The following is a 22,836-nucleotide window of genomic DNA, read 5'->3' on the forward strand; positions in this document are numbered from 1 at the left end:
GGCATATCAACTGGAGCTTCCGCCGAACCTTTCTCAGGTTCACGATGTGTCCCACGTGTCACAACTCCGACGCTGCTTCAAGGACCCAATCCGAGCAGTGGACCATTAAGTGCTCGAATTGCAACAGGACCTCTCCTATAAAGAGCATCCGGTCCGCATTCTCGACCAAGCTGAACGCCGCACCCGTCAGAAGGCGATCAAGTTCCTCAAGGTCCAGTGGTCGAATCACTCTGAAGACGAAGCCACCTGGGAACGCGAGAATCGTCTTCGCGATGAATACCCTGCACTGTTTCCTTCTACCTCCTAAATCTCGGGACGAGATTTCTTATAGTGGAGGAGATTTGTAACGCCCGGATATTTAAGCTACAGTGAACCTCTGCTAATGATGCCACGTCACCTCGATTACGGTTCCTAATCTCGTGTTAGTTCGAAACTAATTCAAATTCAAGAACAACCAAAGAATAAAAGTTTTCAAATATTAAAACTAAAATGTTCGAAGTGAACCAAATATTGCATAGGTTATTATTGGTGGAGTAACCACATCTTTATAAAATATTTAAATACGCTAAAGTGATTAAAACAACATCAAAACAATTAGTTATACTCCTAATATATTTTACCAAATGCTAAACTATTTTTATTCTGAGGTAAAACTTCTTAGAACAGTGAATTAATTTGACACACTATTTTTGGAGCTATTTTCATATTTTTCTAAACCAAAAATATAGTGCAACAAAAAAAACAGAAAACAAAAACAAAAAAAAGGAAAAGAAAAAGAAGGACCCCCCCCACGAAGGGCCACGGCCCAGCAGGCCATCGGGCCGCCAGGCCGGCCCAGCCGCACCCCACACCCTCCCCCATACTCCCCCTGTCGGTGGAAAACCTAGATCGAACCCCCCCCCCACTCACCCACTCCTCCCACGATCCCCCCCACGCCTCTCGCTTCTCCTCCTCCCCGATCCAGATCGGGATCGGGGGAACGCACCCACGGCCGCGACGAGCCCGACGCGCCCCCGCCGCTCAACGCCGACGCCGGTGCTGTCCCTCGCCGCAGCCGCTCGTCTCCCCGTCGCCCGGCCGTCCTCGACCTCCTCTCCGAACGGCCTCAACGACGCCATCGCGCCTCAACGCCGCCCCATCGCCAGCGCCGCTCGTCGCCCATCGACAGCGACGCCCACGACGCAGCGACCACCGTCGCCGACCACCGCTGCTTCAGGACTCCGCCGACGCGCCATCGACCCCGTCGCCTCGCCGCACTCGTCCCCGACGACCCGGACACCGCCCCTTCGTCGTCCTCCTTCCCGAGCCCACTGCCACGAACCCTACGCCGCCCCTGTGAGCTTCCCCCTCCTCTCTTCCTCGCGCTCACGCCATGGCCTCCTCCCCGCGGCTCTGCTGACGCCGCCGTGGCCTCGCCGCGCCCGGCGTGCCCCGCGCCTATTGGTGCCCGCCCTGCTCGCCCCACTGCGCTGCGCTGTTGCTGCCGCCTCTCCCCGCTCGGCTTACGAGCCGCCGTCGATGCTCGTCGCCGCTTCACTGCTGCTGCCTAATGCTACTGCTGCTCAGCGCCGCGGCCCCGCTCGCCTGCTGCCGCCGCAGGGTGCCGATGGAGCGCCGTGGCCACCGGCCTCCCCCTGCTCCGGTGCTGCGCCGGATCTGCCCGCCCATGGGCGTGTGCCCATTCGGGTGGCGCCCGTCGCCTGCACGCCCGACCCGATAGGCCTATGGGCCATTGACAAGGGCCCCCACCACCCCAGAACGTTTTAACAAAAAAAGAAGAAAAGAATTGAATAATAATAATAAAATTAATTAATTAATTAATTAATTAAGGAATTAATTAAGTTAATTAATTATAATTAGATTAACCTAATCACTAATTAACCTAATTAACTGTTAGTTAATTAAAACAGAGTATGACGAACGGGACCCACCTGTCAGGTTGACCAAGTCAACTACTGACGTCATGATGACGTCAGCAAACACTGTTTGGATAATGTTGAATTAAATTAATTAAATAAATTCTAAAAATGATTTAAACTTTAGAAAATCAATATAAAATAAACCGTAGCCCGGATGGAAAAACTTTGTACATGAAAGTTGCTCAGAACGACGAGACGAATTCGGATACGCAGCCCGTTTATCCGCCACGCATCCCTAGCATAGCGAACATGCAACTTTTCCCCTCTGTTTCACCTGTCCGAAAACGTGAAACACCGGGGATACTTTCCCGGATGTTTCCCCCCTTCACCGGTATCACCTCATACCGCGATAGGGCACCCCTAGCACCGCTACTTGTCATGTCATGCATCGCTATGCATCTGTTTGCTTAAATATTTATTGTTTCTCCCCCTCTTCTCTCGCTAGACACCAAGACCGACGTCGCTGCTACCCACTACGACTACGGAGTTGACGATCCCTCTCTCTTGCCAGAGCAACCAGGCAAGCCCCCCCTTTGATCACCAGATATCGCCTACTCTTCTCTATACTGTTTGCATTAGAGTAGTGTAGCATGTTACTGCTTCCCGTTAATCCTATACTGATGCATAGCCTGTCCTTGCTACTACCGTTGTTACCCTTACCGGCAATCCTAATGCTTAGTATAGGATGCCAGTTTATCATCTGTGACCCTACCTTCTTGTCCGTCTGCCATGCTATATTATCAGGTCGTGATCACTCGGGAGGTGATCACGGGTATATACTATATACTTTATACAGGATACATGTGGTGACTAAAGACGGGTCGGCTTGAGGAGCACCCGCGAGTGGATCTTTGAGGCGGAGCAACAGGGCAGGTTCCGACCACCTAGGAGAGAGGTGGGCCTGGCCCTGGTCGGCGTTCGCGGATACTTAACACGCTTAACGAGATCTGGGTATTTGATCTGAGTTCGGCCATTTGGTCTATACGCACTAACCATCTACGCGGGAGTAGTTATGGGTATCCCGGCGTCGTGGTATCAGCCGAAGCCTTCGTGACGTCAGCGACTGAGTGGCGCGCGCCGGATTGGACTGGAACGCCACTAGGCTAGGTCTGCTTTCGGCCGCGTACGCAACGTGCATGTGTGCTAAGGGCGATGGGCCCAGACCCCTGTGCGCATAGGTTTAGACCGGCGTGCTGACCTCTCTGTTGTGCCTAGGTGGGGCTGCGATGTGTTGATCTTCCACGGCCGGGCATGACCCAGGAAAGTGTGTCCGGCCAAATGGGATCAAGCGTGTTGGGGAATGTGGTGCACCCCTGCAGGGAAGTTAATCTATTCGAATAGCCGTGATCTTCGGTAACAGGACGATTTGGAGTTGTACCTTGACCTTATGACAACTAGAACCGGATACTTAATAAAACACACCCTTCCAAGTGCCAGATACAACCGATGATCGCTCTCTCACAGGGCGACGAGGGGAGGATCATCGGTTAGGATTATGCTATGCGATGCTACTTGGAGGACTTCAGTCTACTCTCTTCTACATGCTGCAAGACGGAGGCTGCCAGAAGCGTAGTCTTCGAAAGGACTAGCTTTCCCCCTCTTATTCCGGCTTTCTGCAGTTCAGTCCACATATGATACCCTTATTCCATTTGATACCAATGCATACATATGTAGTGTAGCTCCTTGCTTGCGAGTACTTTGGATGAGTACTCACGGTTGCTTTCTCCCTTTTTCCCCCTATCCCTTCTACCTGGTTGTCGCAACCAGATGTTTGGAGCCCAGGAGCCAGACGCCACCGTCGACGACGACCCCTACTACACCGGAGGTGCCTACTACTACGTTGATGCCCGCTGACGACGACCAGGAGTAGTTAGGAGGATCCCAGGCAGGAGGCCTGCGCCTCTTTCGATCTGTATCCCAGTTTGTGCTAGCCTTCGTAAGGCAATCTTGTTTAACTTAGGTCTGTACTCAGATTTTGTTGCTTCCGCTGACTCGTCTATGATCGAGCTCTTGTATTCGAGCCCTCGAGGCCCCTGGCTTGTAATATGATGCTTGTATGACTTATTTTATTTGTAGAGTTGTGTTGTGATATCTTCCCGTGAGTCCCTGATCTTGATCGTACACGTTTGCGTGTATGATTAGTGTACGATTAAATCGGGGGCGTCACATCTCCTCTCTTCCACTAAGACCCACTAAGGCCCATATACCTCCCGGGGGGTTCCGGTAACCTCCCGGTACTCCGGTAAAATCCCGATTTCACCCGGAACACTTCCGATATCCAAACATAGGCTTCCAATATATCAATCTTGATGTCTCGACCATTTCGAGACTCCTCGTCATGTCCGTGATCACATCCGGGACTCCGAACAAACTTCAGTACATCAAAATGCATAAACTCATAATATAACTGTCATCGTAACCTTAAGCGTGCGGACCCTACGGGTTCGAGAACAATGTAGACATGACCGAGACATGTCTATGGTCAATAACCAATAGCGGAACCTGGATGCTCATATTGGCTCCTACATATTCTACGAAGATCTTTTATCGGTCAGACCGCATAACAACATACGTTGTTCCCTTTGTCATCGGTATGTTACTTGCCCGAGATTCGATCGTCGGTATCCCATACCTAGTTCAATCTCGTTACGGACAAGTCTCTTTACTCGTTCCGTAATACATCATCCCGCAACTAACTCATTAGTTGCAATGCTTGCAAGGCTTCAGTGATGTGCATTACCGATAGGGCCCAGAGATACCTCTCCGACAATCGGAGTGACAAATCCTAATCTCGAAATACGCCAACCCAACATGTACCTTTGGAGACACCTGTAGAGCTCCTTTATAATCACCCAGTTACGTTGTGACGTTTGGTAGCACACAAAGTGTTCCTCCGGCAAACGGGAGTTGCATAATCTCATAGTCATAGGAACATGTATAAGTCATGAAGAAAGCAATAGCAACATACTAAACGATCGGGTGCTAAGCTAATGGAATGGGTCATGTCAATCAGATCATTCAACTAATGATGTGATCCCGTTAATCAAATGACAACTCTTTGTCCATGGTTAGGAAACATAACCATCTTTTATTAACAAGCTAGTCAAGTAGAGGCATACTAGTGACACTCTGTTTGTCTATGTATTCACACATGTATCATGTTTCCGGTTAATACAATTCTAGCATGAATAATAAACTTTTATCATGATATAAGGAAATAAATAATAACTTTATTATTGCCTCTAGGGCATATTTCCTTCAAAAAGGCCATACTTTCAGTTCCATAACCACACAACATCGCCACCGGCGGCTTCGGCATCTTGAGAGCAGGGTAGCGCCGCACAGTCATCGGGTGATTAGTCTTGTTGCAAACGAAACAAAATTGTTGTGTCTCGCAGCCATCATTTGTGTGCCCTGCAGACTGGCACTTAGAGCACCACACCTTCTTAGAAATTGCTGCACCCTCGGATGCCCCTGAAGGTTGAATCGTAGGTGTGGGATGTTGTTGCATTGGTCCTAGCTGCATATGCGTGTACTGGCCGTGACCCGCAACCATCATAGATGAAGGGGCCATGGAAGGCACATGTACTGGTGGCGGCATCATAGGGACCGCAGGTGGGGGAGTGGTGGATGGCAGGGCTGCTCCCTGGTGCGTCTTCTGACAGCCACCGTTGCTTCCCTTCGGCTTGCGAGGTTGTGCAGCAGTAGGGCCTCCGGTGGCAGCAGAGTTGTGTGGCGCCCTGGCGTTGAAGTTGGGAGCCATCTGCACCCCGGCGGCAGCACCATGATGCTGCACATAAGCGTTCATCGCTGGTTGAAAAGCTGCAGGATGCTAATGTTGCTGTGTGAAGCCAGTCGTTGGTTGAAGAAGATACGGCAGCTGCGGCACGAACTAACCCGAGGTCCCAAAAAATTGTTGCTCGAACGGCGTCTGATACGCAGAGGACTGCTGCACCGGCTGCGGATGCACCGGCGGCTGATGCACCGACGCAAAAGTTCCCGGCGGCGCATAGGGTTGCGCGACCTGCATCGGCTGGTAAACCCCCGACGCGAAGCCAGGAGCGCCTCTCGACAACGAAGAACTTGGATGAGAGGAGCTTGAAGACGGATTAGACTGGTGGCCGGTGGAGGTGGCCGGCGGCGCCGATGGGTCGGCACGCGTCATTGCTGGGGAGCGGACGACAGCCGTGAAGGAACAATTGAACCTAGGGTTGGCTGCCTGCTCTGCCCGGTTCCACAAGTGTCCAAGCCAACGGCTGAGATTGACCATCCGGAGCCGACGTCCAAGATTCGTCTGAACACTTGTCAGACCTGAAACAGCCGCAGATGACATATCGAGATTTCGAACTGTGATCGCCGTGGCGCCCCGCCCTGCCTGACCCGAAGAAAGCGCCGGCGAACAGAATTCCGGCGAGGCCTCCCCATCTCCGAGACACACCTGCGGCAAGAGATTGCCGAGAGTTCTTGGCGGCGATGCCCGAGGAGGCGGGAGCGGGCCGATCCAAGGCTTGATCAGCGGTCTTGACCGGACGGGCACCCCGGAGACGCCGTGGGCGGCCGCGGCAAGTATCATCGGGGACTCCTTCGGTCCTGGCACATCCACGATAGCATCCGACGTAGAGGCCACCGCAATCTCCGCCGAGTCCAGCGACGGTTCTCCGTTCTTGTCAGACATGCAAACACGAGAAACCTCACCTGTCCGTCGAGACGACGGTCTCTCCCACACCCTAGACGCCGGTGTAGGGTAACCAATGTCCGCCCAGAACTCAGCTGCCAGTTCCTCGTCCGTCTTCCTCCGGCGAACAACCCAAGACTGCAGAGTAGAGGCGTCGATGGAGGAGTCTTGAACCGCATGCACCATCTCCTCCGCATCGGTAGAATCTAGGCAAGAGAACCGAGATCCGGAATCCGCCAGTAGCGTCGGTGACCAGCATGGCGCCAGGGTGAGCCGTCGCCTAGAGGCGAGCCGCATGGCTGAGCTACGTGAGGACATTGTCCCAATGTCTCTTATGGGGGAGCTTAATACTGGACAGGTTCTTGCTCCCCCTGCATATCATACTGCTTCATATCTATCTTTATTTTCTAAGGACTTTCTATTATTGAAACTTGGACTCGTATATACCATGATGTTAATGTGTTCCACAACATGTTCTTTCGTGTATCTGAATCAATATTTTCTCTCGTTGCAACGCACGGACATATGTGCTAGTATAGCTAAAGTGAAAACATTTCCTCTCCCTAAAACACCCGCACATCACGTATATTGTTCCTTCCGGAGCGGCCGCTACAAACGATACTGCTTGGCCGTTTGCTGACCCAACTGCAACAGCATAGACGAATCGCTGCCATAGGATTTCGAGGATGAACGGCCCATATTCATCACAGGGCACCATAAAAGATCTCTTTTTAGTTTGCTCATTTGTACTACCGGTTAATCCCGGTGTCATATCAGTTGATACAATGTACGTAGGAATTGTGTGGGAGAGTGGACTGGCAAGATGCGGCAAAATCATACTATAAGGTGCAGCCTGCTGGCAACAGCATACGTTGATCATTCTTTCTACGAAATTACACAACCGGCTGTGAAGAAACTGATATAGATAAGGATCCCTTTCGATCCGCTACGTATAAACAAGAAGCATACGTTGATCATTTCCTAATTAACTGGCCTTGGGCTGAACGAGCAAACGTATTATAAACAAGAAGGAATACACGTTTTATATGCCCCGTTCGTCGATCGCCATTAACGAGGAATCTACAAGAACAATGCGTGACGGTTGCTTGCGACACCTGTGCGCATGCACTGGGCTCCCTATATATGCAGCACGGCCGGTTTGTCCAGTCACCATGCAACCAATCCATCTGCTAGCTATAGCAAAGAAATGACTCGTGGGCGTGGGGTTTCCTCTCTGCTCTTGTGCTGCTTGCTTCTCCTCGCTCCTCACCTCGGCAGCTCCTTCCACACCAGCCACACCCGTGCCGGAAAGCTGCTCGCCGTCCGCTCAGCTGACGGTGCATCTCCGACGACCTTCTGCTCGGACATCCCTTCAGGTGAACCCACATGCAACATTAAGCTCGCTAGTGACTTAAGTACGTAGTTAACGCGCGCAGAAGTAGTTCTTCGTTTATGCTTTGAATAACTTGCATGGGTTCGCTTAATTTCTTTCAGGAGATGGCGGCGGTGGAATTGCAGGGCGGCTGCCCGTGGTGCATCGGCAGAACCCGTGCTCTCCTCACGGCGGAGCTAAGAGACAAGGCAAGCCCTCAGAGTCAGAGTCCGCGGCCGACGTCCTCCGCCGCGACGCCCTGGGCCTCCGCTCGCTCTACGGGGACTCCGGCTCGGCGTCGGACGTGACGATCCCCAGCACCGGCAGCCCTCTCGTGGCTTACCCGGGCGCGTCCGAGTACCACGTCGTCGTCGGCTACGGCACGCCGCTGCAGAGGCTGGCCGTCGGGTTCGACACGGCCAGCACCGGAGTCTCCCTGCTCGCATGCAAGCCGTGCGCCGCCGACGGGGCGCCGTGCGACAAGGCGTTCGACCAGTCCCGGTCGTCCACGCTCGCCCAAATCCCCTGCAACTCGCTGGACTGCCCGCTCAGCGCTTGCTCCGGGCCCAGCTGCACTTTCTCCGTCAGCAAGAACGACACCGTGGTGCTCAACGGCACGGTCGTCACGGACACGCTCGCGCTCTCCGGGTCGACCACCATGCAGGGCTTCAGGTTCGCGTGCCTGGAGACGGGCTACGCCGGAAGCTCCAGAACTGTGGACGACACCCCCTCCGGCGTCCTCGACCTCAGCCGGGACGTCCACTCCCTGGCGTCGCGGGCGCCTTTCTCCCCGGACACGGTGGCCTTCTCGTACTGCCTGCCGCCGGACACGACCTCCCACGGCTTCCTCTCCATCGCCGCCGCCCGGCCGGAGCACTCGGGCCGCTTCGTGTGCTACGCCACCCTGCGGACCAACCCCGCCCGCCCCAACCTGTACTTGGTCCAGCTCACCGCGATAAGCGTCGGCGGGAAGGACATCCCGGTCCCGGCCGCGGGGCTCGCCGGCGACTCGCTGATCGCGCTCCGCACCACCTTCACCTACCTGAGGCCGGACGTCTACGCGGCCCTCCGCGACGCGTTCGTCGGGCAGATGGGCCGGTACCGCCACCGCCGCGCGCCGCCGGTGGGGGAGCTGGACACGTGCTACGACTTCGCCGGCCTGCGCTCGGTTCTGCTGCCGGCGATCGCGCTCCAGTTCGACGGCGGGGCGAGCATGTACCTTGACATCGAGCACGTGTTCTACCTCGAGGAACGCCACAACATCTTTGCCGTGGCGTGCCTCGCGTTCGCCGCGGCGACAGCCTACCCTGTAGGGTCCGAGGTGCCCGTCGCCGTTATCGGGACGTTGGCGCAGGCGGCAACCGAGGTGGCGTACGACTTGCACGGCGGGAAGGTCGGGTTCGTCCGCGGCAGCTGCTGATAATATCACACGAAAACCAACATTCAACATTCAGTGGATCAGCGAGCACGACGGTGGCACTCATCATATGTTCTTTGTACTCCCTTCATCCGGAAATACTTGTACTTACAAATGATTGAAAATAGATGTATTTATAACTAAAATAAATGTAGATACAATCATTTTTAAGACAAGTATTTTCGGACGGAGGGAGTATTATCTTATTTTGAAACAACGCATAGCATCGTACGTGTCGAGTGAAATAAAAGTGTGGTTTTGCTAACTGTGAGGTGGCCAAAAAAAATTCTAGCATCCATCGATTTTCTCCTTCCCAAAAGGCCGAATATAGGTGAGATGTGAGGAGAGCAGCGACGAGCATCAACCACGACGAGGCCGAGCCAGGACCTTGCCGGAGGCAAGGACGACGCTGCAAGCAATCGCGAGCTACGACATCTCAGTCAGATGTGAGGAAATAGGTTAATGGGTGCAGGTGTGGGGACGCCACAACATGAGGTCGGAGAGAGGAGGGCTTAGAGGGATGGCCGCTACAGTGGCGAGCATGACGATTGGGGGTGGGAGTGGGAAGGGAAGGGTGAGACGGTCGTAGGAGTGTCATCAGTTAGACCTGGGCTTGGAGGCGGTACAAAAGTAAGAAACTAACTTGGGTTACGCAATCCTCGCATTTGAGTGATGATCACATAGCCTAAAAAATTGATCGGATGGTCACATAAAAATGCGATTGACTATTTTTTAGAAAAACAGGGAGACTCTCCCTGGCTTCGTTACCCGAATGAAACATGAGTGACTATTTCTATGTTGACTTAAAATAAATTGGCCCCAATTTCCGTTTAATTTCACCAACGTTTTGACTGACCGTCTTCCTTGTCAGCCCATTTTCTTCCTCCTACACATGTATCACCGGCCAAACAGCCGACAACCTTTTTCTTAGAATCCGACAGCCTATTTTGAAATTATGGATGTTTTATCCGGTGCAACATATTTTCTTGTCTGCAACTAAGAATCAGCAAAATCTTGGACACGATATTTCTTAGTTCGGGTCAAAATGGGCATGGATGAACAGTGAAGTCCAGAAAATAATAATCAAGAAATCTGCTCTTTAGAAACATTGGCACATATTTTTAGTGCTTGTTAAGTTTCATCATTAAATTACATCTAGTGGCAAGAAAAAAACAAAATTGATGCAAAGATGCTATTCCTAAAAGTATATTGGATTGTTGATTTTTTTCACAACTTGCACGAATGTCATTTCATAATGAAAATTTGCAAGCACTCGAAATATATGTAAAAAAATCATCTTGTTATTATTATTTTTGAATTTTACTGTTGACCACGAGCTCAGTTGAGCTCATGACTTCCGCATAATCTTTAGCTTTTCTGTGTCTCTTGTAATTTATTATCATCCATGCTACGGGAACAAGTATTGACAAACCAGAAACCACGGCGCTTTTCTATGAACCAAAAAAAAGTGTTGTTGCTTGGTTGGAGATTGAGTTTGTTTTTCATTCAAACCATTTGAATCGAAAACCTCGGAGCTAAGTACGTTTAGCATCGTCGGTGCACGTGTGAATGTGTGTCTCCGATGGATTTGTCTTTGGTGGATCTGCTCAGATCTGATCATCGTCCGTCTATGTTCGTGTGCCTTCGGGTTGGATCCTTTCGATCTACGCTACTCTTCATCGGCGGCAATTGCTGTTCTGTTGCGTCGGTCCTATGTGACCCTATGGCGACTTACCGACTGTCTACTACAACAAGTTTTGTCTGGCTCCGGCAAAAGAGGGACGATGACGGTGACGCGCCTTGGGCTCTCTTATGTGTTTATAGTCATCGTTAGACGGTCTATGAATCTGGATATGATTTTTATTGTTTTTTATGTTTGTTGTCGTGGTTGAAGATGTATAGATCAGAGGTTTTTTTTTAAAAAAAGTGCCCTGATGGCACGATGAGACGACATGTGCAAGCCACTCAAAGCTCATGGCGACGGGGAGATCGTGGGCACAAGGAGAACTTACCTGCCAGCGTCGGCATATAGGCTCGCCAACTTTTGGAGAAGTCAACGTACAGGCGGAAACACAAGGGATTTGGTTCGTTTGCCCTTGATTTTCCTCCCTTTCTATACACACAAGAGGATCCACGCAAATCCGGTGATCACACTGAAAATCTCCTCGCCGCCGTGGAACCTCGGGCATAGTCGACCCCCCTCGCCGCCGTGATCACAGCCGGTGCCGCGGCCGCTGGAGACGTGCTCCTTGCCGCTGCGTCTCAGGCACCGTGCCTCGTCGCGTCCGGCCACGATGATGCGCGCCTCGCCGGCACGGCCGATCACATGCGGTCACCTGACCGTCGCCGAACACCGCCGCTCGGTCGGGAGGTTGGACACACGGCGAGGTTTCTACCAACCGCGCGGAAAGGATAAGAAGTCGTCGCGCCAACTGCACGGCGCCCACACGGCCCACCCTTCCCGGCCCCATCCCCTCCACACGTCACCGAATCCAACGGACGCACGCAACCCGACGGCCATGGCGTCCTCCGCCGCCGCAGCCGTCCCCGAGTCTGACCGCGCCGCCCTCGTCAAGGCCTTCGACGAGTCCCGCACCGGCGTCCGCGGCCTCGTCGAGTCCGGCGTCTCCACCGTCCCCGACCTCTTCGTCCACCCCGACCCCTACGCCTCCGTCCCGCTCGCTCCCCCCGGCGTCTCCATCCCCGTCGTCGACCTCTCCCTCCCCGCGCCCGTCGCCGCCGCTGCCGCCGCGGCGGCCGCCCGTGACTGGGGCTTCTTCCACCTCGTCAACTACGAGGCCCTCGTCCCCGCCGACTACCCCGCGAGGGCCCTCGCCGCGGTGCGCGCCTTCAACGAGCTCCCCGCCCCCGAGCGCTCCGCGCACTACGGCCGGGCCATGGGCGGCGGGGTCTCCTACTCCTCCAACGTGGACCTGTACCGCTCCGCCGCCGCGAGCTGGCGCGACACCATCCAGGTAGGGTTCGGGCCTACGCGGCCCGACACGGAGCGCATCCCGCCGGTGTGCCGCTCGGAGATCCTCGAGTGGGAAGCGCACACCACCGCGGTGGCCCGCGCAGTGATGGCGCTGCTTTCCCAGGGGCTCGGGCTCAGCGAGGCGGCTCTGGAAGAGGCCTCGTGCCTGGAGGGGAAGGTCATGGTCTGCCATTACTACCCGGTGTGCCCGGAGCCTGAGCGCACCATGGGATTAGTCCCGCACACCGACCCCGGCGTGCTCACAGTCCTTGCACAGGATGGCGTAGGTGGCCTGCAGGTGAAGCACACCAACGAGGACGGGGAGAGCTACTGGGTTGACGCGAAGCCTGTACCCGGCGCGCTTGTGATCAATGTTGGAGACCTCTTGCAGGTAAAATACACTCTGTCAATGCCCAAATTCTGGCAACTGCATGCAGTTCCAAATACAGTCTGTAACAACTCGCTTCAAGTTATATCTGAATTATCTAAGCATGCCTGCTGCCAATTCAGCTCAAACCAGATGACTTAGGAACAGTGAACATGTTCTAAATACTTCCATTTGTGCACTAATTGACTTTATGAAGTGAGAATTTGTGTGCTTAAAACTTTGAACCCAAGAACACATTTACTCTCATGATGGAAGAATGTAAACTACAGTAGAAAATACAAATGATAATAATTTGTGACTGGATAACCCCATGAACCGTTTGTAGATGCTTTGAACTCACATTTGGTGTTATTTTATTTGCACGTTGTGCGCCACCTGAAGTGTAGAAAATATGAAATGTGATTTTCCACCCGGTTGATTCATAAAATCGATCAAGTGGAGTGTCAAGTGTGTTCAGTAGCTGCAAGTTATTTTATCTCCAAAGTCTTGTTTGGCAAACAAGAGGGGTTATAACTCAAGATATCCTTCTTATTCCAACTTAGATCACCCTCTGATTATTTGTAAAAACTGCTGATTCATCAAAAAAAGATTACCATCAGATTCTTTTATGATATGTTGGCGACAAACCAGACACTCAAGCAACGGTGCTTTAGTGAACCCTGCAACTGCAAGTACCCATAAAGGATACCACTAGAAATTGTGAATAGCTATCCCACTTAATTATCCAATCAGTGAATCACTAGTCCGGATTGAAGTCGTATAACTGACACAGATATGTACGAACTGCAGAAAGGCAGTCCATTTTACTCTGTAGCAACATGTTCTAACTTCCAACATTCTACTCCCTCTGTAAAATTTAGGCGTACTTTGACTACTCGAGTCCATGCTTTGACCAAGAATCAATCCAGTAATACTTATTGTGTTATACACATAAGATACTACTCATTTTGTCTTCCAAATCAATTTCTTCTGATTGTAATTTTGTAACTATGAACAAAATGTTGTAAAGCAATTTACGGTCTAAGCTCATATTTGACAGTCAAAATATGCCATACATTTGCAATGGACGGACTATCTATTTCTTTGGGTACACATTCCTATTAAAATACATAAGCTGCTGGTGGTTTCAAGAACGTGTGGTAGAAACGATTTCTCTATGGTAATAACTAATCAGTATAACCAGCAAAAATATCATTGAAGAGAGATAACTGGAACTGGATGTGGGTAATATGCTGATCACAAGGTAAAGGCCCAGAGAACTAGCAATGTATACTGTAAGAAATAAACTGACTCCACAGAGAACTAGCAATAGATATACGAAATAGCAACTCCACCAAGCAAATATCTTTGTAGAGCTATTGAAGAATCAAGACACAAATTTGTGCAGTTAATGATTTGGAGAAAATGTAATAGGTTTCATGGCAATTTATTTGTCGATAACGAGATGCATATCCATTGAGCAATATGGAAGCCTCTCTTCTCCCTGTGGTCTTGTCAACTTGTTTTCCTATTTTCTCACTTGCCTTTTGCTCCCTAGATCTTCCCACCATTATCTAGTACTTATATCCAGAACCTATAGGGTTTTCTTTTCTCGAACACAGAACCTAGAGGGCTTGAGGAATTTGAAGAACTATGACTAGCAAAGATGTGTTCCTATGCATTAAAGCACTGCTGTCTCTAGAATGTGCACTTGGCCAGCAGCTAGACAGATTTTCTTTTCTTGTTGAGTGATGTTTGAAGCATTAAACTTGCATCACAACTGTGAAGTCCCATGATGACCAGGCCATCAGAGGAAGAGAAGTTGAACCATGATACAGGTGGTGCCCCAGAACACACCTACACACAGGTGCATACAGGAGGAAAACGCTTGGTAGTGCCCACCTCTTTTGAAAACTGGAAACCTGATAGTTTCAACTTTGAAACTTTACAGCTCAACACAATTCAACTTACTTGAGTTGGACATGTTGTTGTATTAGTAGTAGGTAGTAAGTGACAATAGTCAATATATTGGAAATTAATATTCCCTCTGATCCAAATTACTTGTCGCAGCTTTAGTACAATTTTATACTAAAGTTGTACTGAACCTGCGACAAGTAATATGGATCAGAGGGAGTACCAGAAATATAAGTCCCATGGGTAACATGGTTGATGAACAAAGCTGGCGCTGAAGATTATTGCTGTGTGGATTACATTTTCATCTACTCCCTCGGATCCAAATTAATTGATGCAGCCTCCAAATTAATTGACGCAGCCTCTATATATACTCCCTCGGATCGGAGGCTGCATCAATTAATTCGGATCCGAGGGAGTATCTCTTTTTTTAAAGGGAAATCCTCTGTATCATAGTTTTAATCATTAAAAAGAGACGCTATTACATAGAAACGAAACTATTCACTAAAACAGAGCGTAATCTCATGGTTATCCCAAATTCTCATAAGACTATTCAAGAGCTTGATGAAATATTAATCAGCTTGTTGTTATTGAATTGGTTATCTAGACACTTAAAGTACTGGTCCACAGTGCAGTTTTGAGGAGCAGTTTCATAATGCCATCATCTCATGCGCATCTAATCTGTTTTTTTACCCTATTCTTTCTTCAGATAATGTCGAACGATAAATACACGAGCGTCGACCACAGGGTGGTGATGAATTCGCGTGAAGAAGCCAGAGTTTCGATCGCCGTCTTCTTCAATCCTGGGAAGCGAGGGGATTCTGTTTTTTATGGACCGCTGCCAGAGCTCGTTTCTTCAGAAAACCCAGCAAAGTACAGGAGTTTCACGATGTCTGAGTTTTTCGGGGCCTTCTTCAAACGAGACCTTGCTAGCAAAGCTCTACTTGACAACTTCAAATTGTAAGATGGTTCAAGCGTCACCATACAATGTTTAAACCTGTGTACATGCCAGTATGTAACCATCTCAGTGCAAACGTCGTCCTGTGAGAGTGAAATGCAATTATTCTACCTCATGTGGTTTCTCCATAGTGCCTCCCAACATAAAGCTAGTATTTTTTCTACCGTGTAATCATCATATTCTTGTTGTCTCAGTGGGCTGTCTTATGGAGCTGAGTGTGGCCTCAAGGCTGTTAGTCTTCACACATCGTTGAACACATTGTTTTTTCCTGTAAAGTTTTCATATTGTTTTAGGCATGTACTCTCTCTAAAGAAATATAAGACCGTTTAGATGTAGTGATCTAAACGGTCTTATATTTCTTTACAGAGAGAGTAACTATCAAGTGGGCCAAAATGCATATGACTGGATGTATGATGTAATTCTTTCTGCAACCATCATTGCTTGACCTGCTGGCTTGAGCATTCAGGCACTCGTTACTCATTAGCCGTTGGAAGCTGTATTTCTTGCGCCTCCGGTTGGAATTCTCTGTCTTTCACAATCTGATGTTGACTGAAAGATTTTGTGGTGCCGTCATTTGTGCCTTGGGAAGGGGAGCCTTGGCGCAGTGGTAAAGCTGCTGCCTTGTGACCATGAGATCACGGGTTTAAGGACGTGTTTGGATTTCACCCTGGAGTAAAAGTGCCTGGCCTGAAGTATGCCTGGAAGCTGCCTGTATCCTGTTTGGTTGATTACCCGGTAAGTCCCCACGTAGCCTGGCCTGGACCAAGTATAGGTGCGCTTAGCCTGGCCAGCCTTTCAGGCACACGGTTAGACTAGTTATAATAGGAGTAACTTCAGCAGTAACATCAAATCCAACTCAGCAAATTTGCTTATGTGGCTAGCCACAATGGGAGTAATTTCAGTAGTAACATCAAGTCCAACTCAGCAAATTTGCTTATGTGGCAATGAGTTAATGAGGAGAGAGGTAGTTGTAGTAACTTAGCTAGTTACTGTAACATCACATGTTCCAATGCAATATGAGTCTATAACCTAATAAACGAATCCTTGCATATTATCACACTTAAGTTACTACCCACTATGAAGGTAGTAACATAGTCTAGGGATACGTGTATGTTACTAGTATATATTACTCTTCATTGTGGCTAGTCTTAGCCTGAGCCAGGCTACCCAGATCCAATGCATGGCAACAACAATCGAGGTGCCTGGCAACCAAAAGCTAGCAGTCCGTACTAATTAAAGAGTGCAGCAGCTTCCACACAAATCTAAGGGGCTGTTCGGTTTGTGACTAATTTTGCCAAAGGTTGCCACACCTAAGGTTAGGCAAGTTTAACTAACTTAGGTGAGTGTTTGGTTCAAGCCACACCTTAGGCAAGCCACACTTGAGCCCCACATGGCATACACACAAAAAGTGTGGCAAGATTCCCTTAGGCTTGCCAACTTGTAGCTCTCATTTTAATGAACTAAGCTTAGGCAAGGTTGGCAAAAATATATGGCGAAGTGTGGCAATGCTAGGCCTAGAACCAAACAGCCCTTAATACTCGTCCAGGCCAAGGAAGCAAACCAAACATCACCTAGCCCAGGCAGCCTGGCCAGGCAAAAATCTTCCATTTTCCAGGCACAAACCAGGCATGCATTTTTCTCAGGCATAGAGCCCAGGTCGCCAACCAAACAGCCTCTGAGTCCTAGAAACAACCTCTTACAGAAATGTAGGGAAAGACTACGTACAATAGATCCAAAGTGGTTGGACCTTTCCCCGGACCTTGCACAAGCGGGAGCTACATGCACCGGGCTGCTCATCATTTGTACCTTGATTCTACTTCCTCTGAATCTCCTTTCCGCTGGCTGTTGAATTGTTGACAGCGTTAGGCTGGTCATAGTGGGGAGTAACTTAGACTAGTGTCATATGCATGACACTAGTCTAAGTTACTATCCCCATAGTGCAAAGTATCTTAATAATAGTGTCATAGTTTGTTTTATTTATTGTCTTATAGACTTATTTTACCTCAGAAAACGCTATGTTATAATAACATATTATAGTGTGGTACCTTCACACTGCTTTTATCACATCTGCCAGGTGGAAGAAGGTACGAGTGGTCCAGGAGAGTCGACAGGACACCACCTTGCAAGCAGGCGCTTCCCCAGCGTGAAAACACCACCTTGCAAGCACGCGCTTCCCCATCATGAAAACAGGGTGCACTCACGCACACATGGCCCATCCCTAGGTCATGCGCAAACGCGCAGTTTTGATTTTTCAAGGAGCAGAATACCGACTGTTCTACAGTACTTAGTATTCTTCAACTTTAATTATGAAATGCATCACATTTTTGTTTCGACTGATTTTATTATGGCATTATAAGGTGCCCAGATGGAAGGGCGTGCAAAGGGCACGCTGTGGGTAGTGCTCCGCCACGAACTGTGCAGCTTCAAGGTTCTGCTTGCTGTTCAGGCTTTGAAGTTGAAGCGCACACGCTAGCTGCATGTGAGGCTGGTAAGCATGGACAGATCTGTGATTGCTACTGACGCTGTGCATGTATAAATAGCTCAGTCAACTGAGCTCGTGAGTTGTCCTGACTTTCCACTCTCGACGATAACCAAGCACTATGATATGATAACTACATAATCACGATTCTTTTCTGTTCCCGTTTGACTTGCAGCTTGAGCATAGCGTGCAGATAATATGTACATAAGTTATCTGCAGGAGAGAAGTCTAATTTAAACCCTGAGGTTGTAGAGCTTGTCAAAAATAAACCCTCACCTTTGAATCCCTGAAGTCCGTACCCTGTACTCTCTAATCCCGGTCGTTTTTAACCTTGCGGTCACATCCAAACAGGGATTTCGTATTTGGCATCGAGAATAGCCGGGATCAGTGGGTTAGGCAGCACATGTGTTGAAGTGAGGAACATGCGCACCAACCTAGCTAACGAGCTTTCGTCTCAAGTGAACAGAGATAGCTCTTTTATAGGAAACACACACAAGAAAAAGCATCGTCCACGGGTTTGCTTCAGTCTGATCTGCTGCGGCATGAAGGCATCGTAGGAAGAATACAAGGCGCCGAATAGCTGCACCAGGGGTAGCGAGGAAGGAAGAAGGTGCCTGGCGCAGCTTCGATGGCTGCAGCGCTGCGGCCGCCTCGTGCGCTCACAGATGTGCTATGGCCAATGAGTGTGCTGTAGTATGGAGAGTTGGAGATCCACCCAGCGACAGAGCGTTGCGTACATGATGCAGTCATGCAGAAGAAGAAGTAGGTGGAGGGCAGCGCGGAAGCCCCGGCGGAGAGGTATGCTCGCTCGCCGGTGGCCAAGCCGACGTTGTACGTGGCTGAGCTGACGTCCATGGAGTCCTTCAGGTCCCCAACAACGGTGAGGGACGGCGTGACGTGATGGCCAGTAGGCGCGCGACAGCCCCGGCGATGCATGAGCATGAGCCGGCGAGACGGCTGTCAGCTCGCCAGTGTATGTGAAGCCATGTACAAACAGTCGGAAGTCGGCGAGCAAAACGATGTTGCCAGCAGTGCACACGTAGGTACGCAATCCTCAAGTGCGTGTGCAAGTACGCGTACACACGTATCTTATTTTGCGCTGCTCGTACATGCATACCCTTGTGTTCAAGTAGCTAGCGCTGCGTATGATCGACCGGCGCCCCTGTGTCAAAAGAAAAAAGAAAAAAAAAGAGAGAACCGGAAAGAACGACCAACTGACGCGGTATATACTCACGCTGCCACGCACTAAGACATGCATGCATGCACTCGTTTAAACAAAAAAGTCAACAAACCCGGTCTTTCCCTGCCATGTCATTAAACCCCCTCTTAAAGAAGCATCAAGGTTAAAAACGACTGGGATTAGAGAATACAGGGTACAGACTTCGAGGATTTGGAGATGGGGGTTCATTTCCGACAAGCTCTACAACCTTAAGGTTTAAATCAGACTTCGCTCTTATTTGCAGCTACCAAGGATCGATCGGAACACGGAAAGTTGGGAGCAGTGTGAATGAAGGGAGAATGCTCTATTTTTCTTAAAGAAATGAGTATGAGATGATGTCCTCTGATTCGGAACAAAAGCAACGGGAGTTCAGATTGATATAAATATCGATGAAGGAAGTTAAATTCCTGAAGACCTGAACGCATGCAGCGACGCATCATCATATGCTCCTATATTATTATTTGCAACATGCAGTTTAGAGTGCGGTGCAAGTGCAATCTTGGCACGTCAGACCGATCGACTAGCTTGCAATTGCATGCATAGGGAAACCAGACGTGCACGGCCACTGAATCGGCCGATTTAGTTTGGCGTGAAGGAACCGGCTTTACCGCCGCAACACGCAGCCCCAGCTCCTTGCCTGGCTAACAAAAATGTCGAATCCGATGATCAGTTGAGTTCCCCTGTGCTTAATCTGGGAACTGCAGGCGAGTGAGATCACCTCTCTCTCTCTATCGCGCACACGTAGTACGTGGGTACATGAGGCGAGGTCAACCGTGCAGTCGTGTCCGATTGATCAGATCCGTGGATCGTGCACGTCAGGGACCCTATCTGGGTGGTCCGGGTCGGAGGGATGGAGAAAGAGTGGCGCGTCGTGGTCGCGTCGGTTCCTCCACACGCGCGGTCTTCCTCTCGTTTGTCTTCGCTTTCGCGCGTCGCCTCCCCAGGAAATCTCTTGCTTCGCATCTTGTGGGAACGTGGGGCTCGATGCGGACGTATAGCTGGCTGTGGATTGCGTCGGCGTCGGCTTCGGGGTCCAATCCGCTCAATCATCACAAGATAATAATATTGGCGCGCGCTGGAAAAGTTACCGTTTATCCTCCGGCTTCTGTCACGGACAGGACAGCGTTTATTATTTTTTTTTGACGAAATGCAGGTAGGTCGCTGCTTTCATTCATTAAGAAGAGGAGTGCCTCAAGATAAGGCAAAAAGTGCTAGTTACAGAGTTACTGTGCAAAGTGAAAGAAAGGAAAGAGAAAAAGGAAATTACATTGCCAGAAACAGAACTCTCTTTTTTTTTGCAGGGAGAAACAGAACTCTCTTAACCATGATCTCCCAGCCACTGTGCACCCTTGAGGCCGGCAGTCCACCAAGTGCGCAGCTCGAGTACAATTCGATCACAAATATTCAGAAAGGGGGAAAATTTATGATTGAAGATGCGATCATTTCGTTCTTTTCAAATGCCTCACCAAATAGCCATCACCAGCGAGGAGAAGGCCTGCTTCCTCTGGTTAGGGATTTTTTCCAGAGACAACAGCCACCAGTCAAGCAAGGAAGGAGCGCTGACATTCGGTCTGGCATCAAATGGAAACTGAAATTTTGTCAGGCAGAAACCCCAAACACCAGCTGTGAATGGGCAATCAGCAAAGAGGTGGTGAGCGGATTCGAGGCCAATTCTGCAGAGGGGGCAGACCGGGTCATGGGGCCATTTTCTCCTTGCAAGGTTGTCAGCCGTAAGACACTTTCCTTGCACAGCCAGCCAAGCAAACATCTTTATTTTTGGGGGGATTTTGATCTGCCAAATGATGTTCAAGAAAGGAGAGCTGACTCTGCCATAAAACTGTAAGTGGTATGCAGATTGTGCGCAATAAGTTCCATTCGCAGTCCATTTCCAACAAATTTCATCTTCCAATTCAGAGATGTTGAAGCTTTGTAATCTGTGCCATAAGTCAACAAATTCTCTTAGAACAGCCTCATCAGGGGTTGCGCTTGATGAGCCGAATCCAGAGATTATCCGTGAGACCTTCAGAGACAGTGATCTGGCGCCTATTACAATGCTTATAAAGTAACGGGAAGGAAACCGAGGGGATCTCACCATGCAGCCAATGGTCATGCCAAAAACTGAAGGACTTTCCATTCCCAATCTTGATTGAAGTACTAGCCACAAAAATAGCCTTAACCTCCTTGTCCATTGGCAGTGTTAACCCATGCCAAGATTTATCACCGTCAGTGGCGTTCTGCCAGAGCCACCTAACTCTCAGCGCCCTTCCTTGACAAATCAGATCAGGTATACCTAGCCCACCAAGCTCAAGAGGAGAGCAAACTTGAGACCATTTGATCAAGCATTTTCCACCACTAACTGCATCTGACCCGGCCCAAAGAAATAAACCATTTTGGCTACTCAACGGCAATAAGTTGAAAAATAGGCATTGCAGAGAGCACGAATCTGACCAGAACAGTACGACCAGCCAAAGTAATCCATCGAGCTTTCCATGCGGCTAACTTCTTGGCAATCTTATCAAGCAAACCTTGGAAGAAAATTCTCTTGAGCCTCTTGTCCGAAAGTGGCATACCCAAGTAGGTGCAGGGGAAAGAATCAATTTGGCATCCAAGGGAGTTTTGAATGATGGTAAGGTCAATACCTTTGCACCTAATAGGCAAAATTTTACTTTTGGCCATGTTGATGCCCAAACCAGAGGCCCTACCAAATAAGTCCAGAACACTAGCAATAGAAGAAATGTCTTGGTTGTCAGGCTTGGAGAAAATGACAACATCATCAGCGTAAATGGAAGCTCTGTGCTTGATGATCTGGTTACCAATAGGCGACAAAATGCCGTGCTCTTGTGCTTAATCCATTAGTCTGCCAAGACAATCCATGACAAGCACAAACAGGAGGGGGGATAAAGGGTCACCCTGCCTGAGGCCACAACGGTGCATGGTTTTTTCCGTGGTGCAAGAGTTCACCAAGATCCTGGTGGATGACGAGAGAAAAAGGCAAGAAATCCAGTCCCTCCATTTTTGACTAAACCTCCTAAATCTCATAAGGTTGAGCAGGAACTCCCAAGAAACAGAGTCAAAAGCTTTTGATATGTCCAACTTTAACATCACAGCAGGAATCTTCTTCTGTCGAAGTGTTTTAGCCAAAACCTGAACATATACAAAATTGTCATGTATGCTTCGACCTTTGATGAAGGCATTCTGACATTGAGATATCAGCCTATTCATAAGTGGTTGCAGTCTAGCTGCAAGAATCTTAGCCACCAACTTGACAGCGTTTATTCTCGAGGCTACGACATGCTGCATCCTAGCTACACGTACGCACCTAGGCACGTACTCCTACTACGCTGTACTACTACCTTGTGTGCCCTTCGGAAGCTACTCTGCATCCGAAATGTCGTGTACTTTCATTTTAGATTTTGTGGGCCTTAAGAAGTACTGCCTGTGACGGGCCCTCGCCTCTCCACGTAATCCACTGTTCCTACTTATTATGCTTTGATTTGAGGATACTGAGGGTCGGTAGGATAATTTATTATTTAAAGAGTGCCTTC

General features: G+C 49.6%; 1 protein-coding gene and 1 pseudogene across 1 annotated transcript; both read left to right on the forward strand.

Moving 5' to 3' along the window:
- The first annotated feature begins 8,263 nt into the window (after positions 1 to 8,263).
- Positions 8,264 to 9,540, forward strand: LOC125525807 (annotated as a pseudogene).
- Positions 9,541 to 11,396: 1,856 nt separating this feature from the next.
- LOC125519714 (1-aminocyclopropane-1-carboxylate oxidase homolog 4-like) lies at positions 11,397 to 15,837 on the forward strand. Its single transcript, XM_048684455.1, has 2 exons — positions 11,397 to 12,748; positions 15,345 to 15,837. The coding sequence occupies exons 1-2, from the start codon at positions 11,678 to 11,680 to the stop codon at positions 15,597 to 15,599; spliced, it is 1,326 nt and encodes a 441-aa protein (XP_048540412.1). The 5' UTR covers positions 11,397 to 11,677; the 3' UTR covers positions 15,600 to 15,837.
- The last annotated feature ends 6,999 nt before the right edge of the window (positions 15,838 to 22,836 follow it).

This window comes from Triticum urartu, chromosome 7 (genome assembly GCF_003073215.2).
Source record: "Triticum urartu cultivar G1812 chromosome 7, Tu2.1, whole genome shotgun sequence".
NCBI lineage: Eukaryota > Viridiplantae > Streptophyta > Magnoliopsida > Poales > Poaceae > Triticum > Triticum urartu.